At 38.2% G+C, this 14,535-nt stretch overlaps 1 protein-coding gene across 1 annotated transcript in view; it reads right to left on the bottom strand.

Moving 5' to 3' along the window:
- Positions 1-14,535, bottom strand: part of LOC145497600 (N(4)-(Beta-N-acetylglucosaminyl)-L-asparaginase-like) — a 33,474-nt gene that overhangs the window by 11,102 nt on the left and 7,837 nt on the right. Inside the window, exons 3-4 of the mRNA XM_081477422.1 lie at positions 5,084-5,131; positions 444-556 (exon numbers count right to left, since the gene is read on the bottom strand). Coding sequence (XP_081333548.1) covers positions 444-556; positions 5,084-5,131 — 161 coding nt within the window. The remainder of the gene's footprint in view (positions 1-443; positions 557-5,083; positions 5,132-14,535) is intronic.

Raw genomic sequence — 14,535 nt, 5'->3', positions numbered from 1 at the left:
GCGATGATCAATCACTTCATATCTTTCCCCACAATTCAAATATATGATTTTTCATATATTCACTTGTTACGTAAAGTAGTTTGAAATCAATCGGTTCTTTAACACATCTTTCTTTGTCTAACATCTGAGTTACTCACTCGTTGCGAAGATTTTCTACGAGTCGTTAGTAGACTACACGGAAGTAGATTCAATGACAAAGTTGCGTAAACAACTTACCGCAGGAAAAACATAAACATGTTATTTGCCGACCTAGGTTAGTCCGTATTTGGAAAAACTGTACCCGAGGTCTTGAGTGTGGCCCGAGGCCGCCCATATATTTGTTTAGGATTCCAAGAGCCCATGTTAAGATTGTATTTTTCCATACAGAGCTAATTCGCGCTAAAGACCTTATCTTTAGAAGCCACTTTTCTTAAGACTACAATAGCTCAAGAACAGTACCATACCATCATCTCCTACTAAGAATGTTTCAGATGTGTGTTCCATAACACTTCGTGCTACTGAAATAGCACTTTTCACCCTCTTCAGGCAGCCAACAGCCCCAACGTCATGGGTAACACTAAGAAAAAAAAAACACAAGTTAGTGTTAAAACTCTTAATACCTGACCATTTTGCGCTTTTGTATTTTTACTTACCAAAAATTTGGTCAATTTGTCCTTTCTATTATTTGAATGAAGTTGAAAATGAATTCCATTTTATACTTTCCCGTCACCTTTACGATAAATTACGCTTCAATTTTTTTTGAAAATATAAATAGAAAATACAATCATTTTGATGCTCTGGATAATAGATCAAAAAATTCTCTTTATTTTCAATAATGTTGACCCCCATATCTGCAGACTCACAGCTTCCTATATCCATTCATGCATGGATTACAGACAGAATACTATTACTTAATTTAATTATATTACATTATTTTAGCTGTATTATATTTTGGGTAATACCATGTACTCATACGGGAAGGGGGTTGACCTAAAAAAAAAACAAAGCCATAGCACGGTCTAACGGCTAATCTCTACTTAAAAATCCTCCTTATAACACAACATGAAGTGCCCTTCATAAACACAACAAAAAGGTCGAGAAACCAAAAAGAGTCCGGCAAATGTAAAAATGTCACCAGCCACAGGAGTCGTGTAGACTTGTCAACCCCTTTTATGGACAGGCCCCGTTCTACATCGAGCGAGCCACACCAGCACTCAACTAATGTCAAGGAGCATATAGCCAAAAAATACGCACTCAGAAGGTGTGTGTTTATATCAAAATAACTCCACACTGCAGATTCGCCATCGAGTGCTAGAAATCTAGAAAAAATGCCGTCAAAGGGACACAAAATAACGAGGTCGAGCTTCAAACAAATAAGGATCGAAAAGTACACAACGCCATTGGCTAGCTCTATCTTGCCCAATAGGAGTCGTGTTTGGCCTGTCAACCATTTGTATCAGTTTTCCCCTCTTCCAAGATGGCGCCTTGTGTTGGGCCCAAGCGGGGTGTGGACAAAACGTGGGGTAGGCCATGGCCTACCCTGTGGCCTACCCTATGGCCTACCGGTGGTCAGATTTTTAAAAACATTAACAAAACATCAGTAAGAGTCGAACGAGTTAGCTGGCATAAAATTATATCCCTCTAATAGGGGTATACTAAAAAGTCACTAACACGATTATCAACATCAGAGGGAACAAAACAATGCCAACCTTACAGCACTCACCCTTGAAACATCCTATTTCTCGCTCTCTTCGACGTCTATCTTCTCCAGCCAAGCAATCAACCATAACGGCAGGTTAAGAGGGAGGGAAAGGGCCCGGGGCAACTCCCATATAAAAAAGACAGGGGTGCTGGTCGGAAATTTTGAAAAGAACCCCTGAGAGGTGCCAAGATCCTTGTTTGCGGGCGTGGTTTGAAATTTTCTTCTCCCCTAAGAGGTACCAATTCTCACATAAGACACTATCTCCTGTCATATTGTTCGGCTCAATACCCTAAAAAGAACCCCAAAAGCTCTCACTGTGGACCTTTTGAGGCTAAACACCCTAAGAGGTAACAAAACTGCGTTTTTAACCCCAAAAGGTATAGAAAGCACCCCGTCACTTATGGGAGTCCCCTCCCCCTGTAGTGGAATCATGGGACACAAACAAGGTCACGTGACAGAGCACATGGAACTAAGTCGAGATCGAGCGAGAGAACCGAGATCTTCTTCATGCGTTTCACGAGTATCGAGTATTGTCAGAACTTTCTGTTTATCGTTCAGAATATAAGTTGCGTTTCTACATTTTGTCTACATGTCAGCTAATTCCCCCAACAACGTCTACACCCCGGGGGAACGGCCGATATCACGTGGTCACTGAGAATATCCCAAATGGCGGCTCTACGATCCATACCGGCTGCCAGTTTGTAACATAGAGTGAAGTACTAGTGTAAACATGTAATGAACAGCGTCAGTGACTGTTAGTGCTTGTGTTAGTTGGTGACTTTTTAGTATACCCCTGTTAAAGGGATACAAGAAACCACAAGGAATATAATTTTATGCCACCTTACTCATTCGACTCTTACTGATGTTTTGTTTATTTTTTTAAAAATCTGACCACCGGTAAGCTATAGGGTAGGCCATAGGGTAGGCCACAGGGTAGGCCATGGCCTACCCCACGTTTTGTCCACACCCGCCTAAGTGCCTAATTAAACATTAAACCGCCAATGACGGGAAGGACACCCTGGGGACGAGTTTTTGTAAAAAAAAAATGGCGGCTATCGCTCGAATTTACAACGCTTCATCCCCGTGCGCATAAATAGTTATTATTTTCTTTATAATTGGTAAAATCACAAAATTTGGGGTGGGCTATAGTGTAGACCATAGGGTACGCCACAGGGTGGGCCACAGCCCAGGCCATAGCCTAGCCCAGGTTTTGTACACACCCGTCAAGCTGGGTGATACGGTGTCTATTAAGTGACTCTCAGTCAATGTTAGCATCCCTTCGGAGACAAAATTCTTGCTCGTTGCCAACAGTCTACGTATCACCGCTACTAAGACCAGGATATGGACGTTTTGATGATATCACAGGCCCCTATGAAGAACTGTACAATTAATACTAACACTCTGGCTCTTTCTCGGACTACATGTCCGACACTTTTGGCATTATTTACACTTCTTTGCAGACAATAACCTTCTAGTCTACACACTAACTTCAGCCAAACTGTCTACAGCCGGACACCAGTGGGTTTCACAGTTGCCAGCTTTTAATTCCCACCTTATTTCGATGTAACAATTCAAGCAGTGTGTTGTATTTATGTAGCTAATGATTTGCTACAGGTCTCACCACACAGGTAAATTTACTGGTCTGGACATTATCAACATACATGTATAGGGAATTAGTGAAAGGACAGTGTTTCCGCCAGAGCGCGCCATCGCAGGAACCCCGTCTTAAATCAGAGATGGCCCCCAGAAAAACGAAAAAAGGGCCAATTTGACCCTTTCCTTTTACGAGACTGCAGGCTTAACACAGGCATAATATTTCAAAAGCGACCCAGGGCTCGAAATTGTGATCCATACGGTCGCCAATGCAACAAGCATTTCATCCTTGGCGACCAAAAATTTTGGTTTAGTCGCCATAATACGGCAAAATGGCGACTACATTTCTCTGTGTTGACGATCAATAACGGTTATTTTTGTCGCACATTATGTCCTTCTAGAAAATCATATTGAAAGATCTTTGCTTCTAAAACATTCAACATAAGAAAAGGAGTCAATCCGTCCATTTCCTTTGCTGTATTAATTCTCTCACATCGGAAAACTTCCAAATGGCTGACCGTGTTTGAAATGGTTATTACTTAGTGTTACGGATCACGAATATATGCAAATTATATGTAAGTTAATCACGAATATATGCAGTAATGATTAATCGTGAATCATGGTTTCATAGGTTTCATGGTTTCATAGGTTTCGTGGTTTCATAGGTTTCGCGGTTTCATAAGTTTCATGGTTTAATAGGTTTTATTTTTTCATAGGTTTCATGGTTTCACAGGTTTCATGGTTTCATAGGCTTCGTGGTTTCATAGGTTTCGCAGTTTCATAAGTTTCATGGTTTCATAGGGTTCATAGGTTTCATGGTTTCATAGGTTTCATGGTTTCATATAGTTTCATACTAGTATCTGATTCAAATTATAACTCCAGACATAAAGTCAATCTTAGACTCCCCTGCGTTAGAACGAATTGGGGAAAACAAAGAACTGCCTATCACGCTGTTAATGATTTTAATTCTCTCAGCCAGATAATACGAGACTCTGCTAATGTAAATATTTTTAAGAGACAGGTTTTTAATTTTTTAACTTAAGTGTTTTATAAATTTCATATTTTTAGTTCTATTAATTACTATTAATCATTGAGGTCCTTTTCGAAAACCACATGTACGTGAAAAAGTTTCCTCAATAAAGATTATTATTATAAGCAACTTTATTGAGTAGAAACACTTCAAAAAGCACTTACTGTTAAATTTTATCATAGATCCTAATAAACTGCTTTATTTTTCTTGATATCCTGGTGCATTTTTTCCTTCTGTAGCTTTCAATTTATTGGCCCCTTTCCTAAAACATTGGCCCCTAAAAAAGGATCATCAGGGGCCACTTTGGCCCTCAAGTAAAATTTTCTGGCTGAAACACTGAAGGATGAATTTCTGTTTAATAAAGGTGGAAGTTATAGAGGGCTTTTTAAATCAATTGTAAAAAAGAAGAAATTCCTGAGGGGGTTTTATTTGATTATGGAATTAAGAAGGCAAAGGGAGGGGGGGTTCAGTATTTTAGAATTTCTAAAGCCAGGGGGTAGGTTAAACGAAGTTTTCACCCTAGATAGGGTATGGACGTTTTCTGACATCAGCCAATTGTTCCCACTACCATCCATGGTGTTCATGTGACTGCTGTTCTGTATGTCTATTAAAAGCATTTGTTAATATCATGCAGCTTCAGTAAGTAGCAGAAAGAAACTTTGCACTACATGTAGGTTCATTTGTATAGCAGCTTCTAAGCACCATTCAGTGAATTGGCAAAACAAATACTGTCATGAGCTTACTAAATTTATATGAAAATAAACAATAAAAATACCTACCCATCCATGATCATTGCATCCAGTGTTGTTTCTCCATCTTCATTAGGACTATAAAAGAAGCAAAGATTCTCTTAACTTACCATGTACAACACTTATGAGTAAGAAAACAAAAATATTAGAATTAAAGATAAAATGTGTGGCATCGGGGAAACAGGGAGACCTATGCAGGAGAGGATCAAAGAACACGACAGGGATACACGACTCGTCCGTACCCAGACCTCCGCCATTTTTGAACACACCCACGAGACCAGCCACTATCCAATTTGGAACAAGGTCAAGTTTACTGATTGAGATCCTCATTGGTACACACGTAGGGTCAAGGAAGCTATCCACATAAAAATTCACCCTAATAACATTAACAGGGATAGGGAATTAAAATTTTTGAAGCGTGGATGTCCACAATCAAAAAACACAACAGGAAAACAGTACAACAGCGGACCACTAAGGGAGCAGCTACTCGCCAAAACAGTGGGAGAATCCAAATGCACCAGTCACAGCCACCCTTTGTGATATAAATGGTGCCATGTAATCAGTCGACCTCAACGCCTGAAGAAGAGTAGTAGTAAGCAGTTGAAACGTTGTGATCTACATCTCAATCGACTACATCGAGAGACTAACAATAATACACTTTATTATTCCATCTACCACGATGAACAACAACAACCATTTCCTCGACAAAATGTTTATTTTTCAATTAGAAAAGAGCTAAAATTAGAGAAAATCCAAAGAGCGCTTTAAGCCTACTTCATGCCTAATGTCAATCGCTTTATAGACTTTTTCCTTTACCTTCTTCACTTTGAGTGTGGTCAGCAGTTTTAACTTCTTCACTAACTATTTAGATGCCATTTTTCAACTCGGGGATTGTGTAAGCAATCTAAGGGTTTTAGTTGTGGTGAGAATCATGCAAATGATATGCAAGTGATGTCCATCCATCATCCGTAAAGTTTTTGGAGTAATTCTGCTGACCAGTAGATAAAGCTTTTCAAATCACTGTATTGGTCAACATTGCAGGTGCATATGTTGTTTTACATTTCTCAGGGTCAAGGTATTACGTGACTGCAATTGTTGCACTAAAATGGAAACTTGATTTGTTTGCTTTCTGGGTATAGGTCATTTGACATTTCTATTTACAATTCTACTCTTAAATTACCAGTTAACTAAATAAGACCAAATGTTGGCTTTTGTAATACGCATTGGGAACGTTTTCACCTTATATTTGTGGCAGTGCATGTGTGATCTATTTTGACTGTTTGGAATTCAGTGCTAGCGCTGATAAAAATGGGAATTCCTGATACAGAGATGTTCTTTTCCATAGACGTTTTCCTGGGCAATGGTTTCTTGCGTCGGGCTGGCCTTTGGAGCAGAAAACTCCAAAGGTTGAAATCTTGAGGCATTCCAAGCCAAATTTGATGACATTGTTCACGAGACAGAGTTGAAATTTTGGAAGCTGCTATTGAAAATTTCTACTCCGTCAAGCAATGGGAATTGCTGATACACAGATGTTATTATTGTTGAGAATTTTTTGTGGGCAATAGTTTATTATGTCAGGCTGGCCTTGGGATCAGAAAATTGCACACTCAAGGTAAAAATCTCAAGGCATTGATGACAGAGGTGAAGTTGCTGGAAGCTACTATTAATTTCCGGTCCCAAGTAGATCAACAAGAGGCAATCCGCTCTACATATGATTATCAATGGTGGTGGGTTGAGCTCCTGAAATATTATATTTTGGAAACCAAAGCGAACAGTTCTGTTGAGACCACCATAATTATCATTTGTTGAAAAAGTCTCTCAGAACTCTCATGGTGTCAAAGAGTCTGAACTTCAGTGGTTCAACAGTTACCTCTCTGAGAGATCAGTGTGTCGTCTTCAAGGACACTATTTCAGCTCTGTTGCGTCTCTCTTTTGGTGTCCCGCAGGGGTCGTTTTTAGGACCAACATTATTTCAGGACCAACGTTATTTAACCCTGAATTTAGGTATTTGTAAATTATTTGATTATTCTTTTTATCGTTATTGTATATATTATTTTAGCTTTATGACAATTGTATTGTAAATTTCTGTTTCTCTTATTTAGACTTAGTAGTAGTAGGTCCACATCAGCTGTACAGTTGCTTATTTTAAACCTACTTATCAAATAAACGTATGTATGTATGTAATATCCACATTAATAATATATCAAAGGCATGCCATACTTCCAATGTCTCGTTATACCCAGACGACACCGAGATGCATTCCAGTTCTAAGGACATTGATTTAGCTCAGCACAATGTCAACGAGGACCTCAGGAGCATACGACACTGGTTCCGCAGAAATGGCGTTATTTGTAACACAAAAAAGACGGAAACCATGGTTATTGCGTCCCAGAATGCACTTAAAACCACCAGGGACATTAACATATTCTATGGAAATTCAATTTTAAAACAACAAAAGCATTTTAAGTATCTTGGCGTAGTGGTAGATGAGTCGTTATCATGGAACAATCACGTGTGTTATGTTGCTTCCAAGGTTTATCCCAAACTGAAACTTTTAACAGAATTTCATCTTTTCTTAGCCCTGTTATTTTAGTGAAGATCTGTAAAGTAACAATTCGACCTATTTTAGACTACGGTTGCACCGTATGGGGATTTTGCAGCAAGAAGAACTCTGATTTTTTAGAAAGGCTGCAAAATAAGGCAATGAGAATAATTTTGAGAACAAATCACTTAATGTGCACACAGTTTATGAGAAAGAAGCTTGGTCTGTTAACCTTATTCAATAGGTGGCGTTATATGCGTCTACAGTTAGTTTATAGAATCATGAACGATTATAACTGTCCCAGGCAACTGCAAGGCTACTTTGTATTACGATCCGACCTCCGTGGTAAGGTCTTGAGAGACAACCGAGAACTTCATCTCCCTAGAACTAAAACTGCTATGGGCCGGTCCACATTCATGTACGCTGCTGCCAAGGAATGGAATGACCTCCCAAACGACCATCGAAACTGCAGTAGTCTGAAAATTTTTAAAACTAAACTTTTTAAATTTTTTAGTGATGTACTGTTTGATTAAGTACTGTTTGACTGATTATTGTTTTTTACCATGTAATTTATAGATACTGATCATCGGTTTATACCAGTGTCTTCCTCCCGGACTTCGCTGATCGGTCTTTCAGTTTTAAATAAAGCTATTGTTATTATTATTATTATTATTATTATTATTATTATTATTATTATTACTATTATTATTATTATTATTATTATTATTACTATTACTATCACTATCACTATTACTATTATTATTATTATTATTATTATTGTTATTAGAATACCACGGTCTTGCGAGCTCTTAATAATGCCAGATGTCAACCGTGGTTGTGGAAGCTACAACGAGAAAATGCTGACATTGATTGATCTTGAGGACAAACTCTTCATGTTATGCAAATAACAGTGAAGAAACATAAGTCATGTTGAAAGAATCCCACAAAGCGGAAGGGAAGAGAATTGGCTAGAAGTTTTTGGACTGAAATCCAATTCAAGCATTAGTTTTGCCCACAGACAAAAATGTTTGGGCCTGTTCAAACTGATACACTTTGACACTTGTATGATGAGCAACCATGTCGCAAAAAGTTACACAACAACTCTCGTGAAAAGCTCATGTCTATTTATAGTAGATTTAATCAGCACAAAAATCTCTAAGGACACCGCGATCTTGCAAGTCTCTAAAGCTTTTGATAACCGCAGATTATTCATTTAACAGACAAAACATTTTGGGCCTGGTTTTTTTTCCTTTTTTTTCCCAACAAATTGGGTTCAATCTTAGACACTTAAACATTTGCATTACCTGCAAGAGCATCCGGTTCTTGGCTCTCGTTTCACGCGTACACTTAGGAGTGGGAAACCTAGGAAGTGCTAAGCCCGGAAAAACTCCCATATCAAAAGGACGGGGGTGCTCGTTGTACCTTTTAGGGGTTTAAAAAATGGTTTTGGTACTTCTTAGGGTGTTCAGCCTCAAAAGGTCCAGAGCGGCAGCTTTCTCAGTACCTTTTAGGGTATTGAGCCAAAAAAAATGTGACAGAGGATAATTGACAGTCAAGTTTACGAGTAGAAGGTATTCGAAGCAATTGCCTTTATCGCTATCATAAATTATGAGTGTCAGTTAATGTGTTGTTTTAGAACTGGTACCTCTTACGGGTGAAAAAAATTTCAAGCCACACCCACAAAACAGGATCTTGGTACCTCTTAAGTTTTCTTGTTTAATTTCCGACAAGCACCCCCGTCCTTTCTATATGGCAGTCCCTTCCAGGATGTTAAGCCACTAAAATGGCCTTGTTTCAACAAAAAGGTCAAACAACAAGCGATACACTGTGGAAGTAACGTAAGGTACTTTATTGAGAACTTGACAGTATTTGTACTCTTACATTTTTGCCATTACTGCTATTATGCAAGATGATCATCTCACAGCCTGAAGAGCCACCTATGCTCTTGCAAACCACCCAACGTTACTAATTGAAACAACTCAAACTTAACTGAACTCAATATGAACTTAATCAGCCCAATTTAGAATGGCATCACAGATCATTTTCATTTTTAGCTGCAAAGATGTGGAATTCATTACCCCTTATGTTAGAGAAGCCAAACATATTTTAAATAAGCATATTTTCTAACTTGTATGGTGATTGTATATAGATTAATATAGTATATATCTTGTAAATATATTTTTATCAAAATATTTTTATTGCCTGTATTAGTTAAGTTTCATGTTATAGTTTCCATTTTTTAGCATGCGCATGTTTTAACGAGTTTTTATAATTGAAGGGGTGAGTGCAAAACCATGCTAAGTGACGATTTGGGTGAAAAAAAAATTTTCGCGAAAGGGCTTGAATTTTTGCATGCGGTCTTCAATGTAATAGAAAAACGGGGTCCTGTATTTTTGTCGCTGGTTTTTGCTTCGTTTATAAAGACGCCGCTAGGAAAACCGAGTGGTTTTTCTGCATACGCAATATCTTGAAAACGAAGCGAAGCTTAGCGGAAAAACTACGGGACATTGTTAAACATACCTAAACAAAACTGTATGGGAAATTTGGAGCGTTTTCGACAAAGTTCACTTTTGATTAAAATACCTAGCGCCCTTTTCCCGCCAAGGTCTTCAAATAAACGAAGCCGGGCCTTTGTTATGATAAACAGAGCCGACCCTTTGTTATAATAGCCAAGCCAAGCCTTTGTTATAAGTCGAAGTCTCGCCTCGGTTTATTATAACAAAGGATCAGCCCGCCGCGACCGCAAGGACTTTGATTTTACTTAGAAACCAGCAAAATGTCAATTTCACGCAACTTATATAAGCTCAAATTTATTGATTTCAGGTCAAAAGTGGTTAAAACGTTGACTCATGTTAACGCGCGACGGCAAGGATGTTGATTTCTCTTAGAGAGCAGCAAAATGTCAATTTCACGCAACGTAAAAGCTCAAAAATGTCGATTTCAGGTCAAAAAAGGTTTAAATGTTGATTTCATGTTAACCCGTGACGGGAAGGTTGTTGATTTCACTTAGAAAACAGCAAAATGTTGATTTCACGCAACGTATAAGCTCAAAAATGTTGATTTCAGGTCTAAATAGGTAAAAATGCTGATTTCACGTTAACGCGTGACGGCAAGGATGTTGATTTCACTTAGAAAACAGCAAAATGTTGATTTCACGCAGCGTATAAGCTCAAAAATGTTGATTTCAGGTCTAAATAGGTCAAAATGTTGATTTCATGTTAACCCGTGACGGCAAGGATGTTGATTTCACTTAGAAAACAGCAAAATGTTGATTTAACGCAGCGTATAAGCTCAAAAATGTTGATTTCAGGTCTAAATAGGTCAAAATGTTGATTTCATGTTAACCCGTGACGGCAAGGATGTTGATTTCACTTAGAAAACAGCAAAATGTTGATTTAACGCAGCGTATAAGCTCAAAAATGTTGATTTCAGGTCTAAATAGGTCAAAATGCTGATTTCACGTTAACGCGTGACGGCAACGATGTTGATTTGACTTAGAAAACAGCAAAATGTTAATTTCACGCAGCGTATAAGCTCAAAAATGTTGATTTCAGGTCTAAATAGGTCAAAATGCTGATTTCACGTTAGCGCTTGATGGCAAGGATGTTGATTTCGCTTAGAAAACAGCAAAATGTTGATTTCACGCAGTGTATAAGCTCAAAAATGTTGATTTCAGGTCTAAATAGGTCAAAATGCTGATTTCACGTTAACGCGTGACGGCAAGGATGTTGATTTCACTTAGAAAACAGCAAAATGTTAATTTCACGCAGCGTATAAGCTCAAAAATGTTGATTTCAGGTCTAAATAGGTCAAAATGCTGATTTCACGTTAGCGCTTGACGGCAAGGATGTTGATTTCACTTAGAAAACAGAAAAATGTTGATTTAACGCAGCATATAAGCCCAAAAATGTCGATTTCAGGTCTAAATAGGTAAAAATGTTGATTTCACGTAACGCGTGACGGCAAGGATGTTGATTTCACTTAGAAAACAGCAAAATGTTAATTTCACGCAACGTATAAGCTCAAAAATGTTGATTTCAGGCTTAAATAGGTAAAATATGGCGGCCGGAAAATAGTGTTAACATCTGGAACTTAAAAGTGAAGAATGATCATCGCAGTAAATTTTCCAATTTAAGCAATTGGAACGAAGAAGCCTGAAAAAATCAGGGCTTCAACGGGATTCGAACCCGTGACCTCCGCGATACCGGTGCGATGCTCTACCAACTGAGCTATCGCACCGGTATCGCGGAGGTCACGGGTTCGAATCCCGTTGAAGCCCTGATTTTTTCAGGCTTCTTCGTTCCAATTGCTTAAATTGGAAAATTTACTGCGATGATCATTCTTCACTTTCATCTACAACCGCAGTTCATATATGAATTATTTCATATAAACTTCACATCATTTCACTCCTCACGGGAAGATATGAACTCAATTAATTAACCTCGCTCCCAATGTGTGGCTTCATAGCTCAGTTGGTAGAGCATCGCACCGGTATCGCGGAGGTCACGGGTTCGAATCCCGTTGAAGCCCTGATTTTTTCAGGCTTCTTCGTTCCAATTGCTTAAATTGGAAAATTTACTGCGATGATCATTCTTCACTTTCATCTACAACCGCAGTTCATATATGAATTATTTCATACAAACTTCACATCATCTGGAACTTACTTTGGTTATCTGGGACAATGACTATCTGCACTGAACAAATAAACATCAAATAAGCACTTTTCCAAATACAGCAACGTCTTAAATGGCTAAAAATCACGAGATAAATACATATTTTTCGACAAACGCGATCGTAGCTTTATGTCACGCACCGCCTAACAGTTTAACAAATTAACCCTTCTGCGCAACGTACGGGTCTCCATACACCTGCATGTCCGCTGATCCCAGAAGTTCAAAACACTACAAATCATGCCGATATGAAATAAAATCAAAGCAACCTGGATCACAGATCTATGTTACAATCGATCGCTACTTGTTGGCCATTATTATCTTTAAATGAAAAAAGCCGAAACAATCTAGTTACCAGTTCGAGAAACGCGAGCAGAACGTGATCGCAATGCATGCCGGGAAGGCTCTTTACACCTCGTGCGCAGGAAAACATGGCGGTCGATACAAGACAAATTTTATAAGTCAAAAACCAGTTCTCGCTTTCCAAACTTTGACACTAGCAACGCTTGGCAAGTGAGGGTATTTTTCTTGGGCAAGAACTGCTCTTGGACTTTGCTGCCTGGCTCGATCTGACTTCGAACGCCGATAACACGATTACGGTATATCAGCTACCTTCGAAGTTTCAGAACACATTTTGATTCTTTAAAACGTGCTGATGACTTACGGGTTTATCGAGGCTTTATGATGCCTCTCAACCACCAGGCAGGCACACAAGGTACTTTAACACAATGCTTAAGATATTAGTTGACAGAGCTCTAATGCGGCACATCTCTTTTTAGTTCGATGGTATTTCGTTTGCCGCTCGATCGATTCACGTGTTGTGCTCACGTCACAATAGCCGATGTAAACAATCTGTTCCCAGATTTCCGCTCTATATATGCTGTGAGATTTGATTTTGAATTCATACACTATAAACAGTCTGCCTGTTTGCTGTTCAACAAACAAACTCCTAAAGACATGGCTAGGAAAAGCCAAGTATTTTTGCATACGTTATAACTCGAAAACGAAACAAAAACCAGCGACAAAAATACAGGGCCGCGTTTTTCTATTACATTGAAGACCACATGCAAAAATTCAAGCCCTTCGCGAAAATTTTTTTTTTCACCCAAATCGTCACTTAGCATGGTTTTGCACTCACCCCTTCAATTATTACTCCTTAAATAATGTTGCGTGGGTAAATAAACAATTGTTATTGATTGTTATTGTTGGTTGGGGAAAGCGTTCATCCTACGCCACGCAATAGTGATGAAGATGCTGTGAAGAGGACTAGGAAAGGGTCACCAAAAGGTTTGCTTATATCTATGGCATTCTGTTGTGGACAAAAACATATCAAAGATGAAAATGTGTTGAAAAACACAATACATAAGTCGAAACTGACAAAAAAATCAAAGGTAATAAAAAATATAGTACGAGATTTGCAAAATATATGTTGACTTATGAATGGATATAACAAACAGGTGTTGTGCCAAAAAAAAAAAAAATGAGTCAAGAGAAAAAATGCAAGTTGACTAAACAACAAAAAAGTGAGTTGAGAATGAAAGGCTGACCAGTTGTCTTGCCAGTGTCAAGATTTGAAATCTCATGTTTTTTTAGGCATGACATCTCTTTAGTATTATATCGTTAGTCAACATACACTTTGCAAATCTTGTACTATATCTTTTATTACCTTCAATGTATTTTGCAATTTTCGACATACATTATTATGTTTTTTAACATGTTTTTATCATCAATGTGTTTTTGACCACAACGGAACACCATATATATCTGTAAACATTATCTTGCAACGTTAGTAAACAGACTTTAAATAACCTTTCTGCTGAGGGCATGAAGCCAAAATAAAAGATCCTTGTGAAATATTAGTGTCAGAATCATTATTTTTAGTTAAAGAAGCTTTGGTTATTGCTAATTGTAATTTTTCCTTATTTGTGTGTTTGTGTGGCTTACTAGCCACACTAAAAGTTGGCACCTGAGAAGTTTGCAGTTTGCGAGAACATATGTCACATATTTGTTGGGTAATTTGCAAATTTGCTAGCCATGGTTTCTTACAATGTGTGTTACAATAGTTAACACTAGCATCCCAATCTTGTGGAATCAAGTTCAATTCCAGGATCCATTGGATTTTGTTTTGTTTTTGTTTGTTTGTTGTTGTTTTTCACTGGTCTTTTTCTTTTCTTGTTTAACCCTTTTTCGGTGAAGAAAATCCATGTACTTATTTCAGGTTTGGAACCGATAAGAACACGGTTTAAGATCATTGACCTTGCTGTGTCTCA

This window comes from Orbicella franksi, chromosome 9 (assembly GCF_964199315.1).
Source record: "Orbicella franksi chromosome 9, jaOrbFran1.1, whole genome shotgun sequence".
NCBI lineage: Eukaryota > Metazoa > Cnidaria > Anthozoa > Scleractinia > Merulinidae > Orbicella > Orbicella franksi.
The sequence above is the reverse complement of the archived record's forward strand: the minus strand, read 5'-3'. Positions and strand labels throughout refer to the sequence as shown.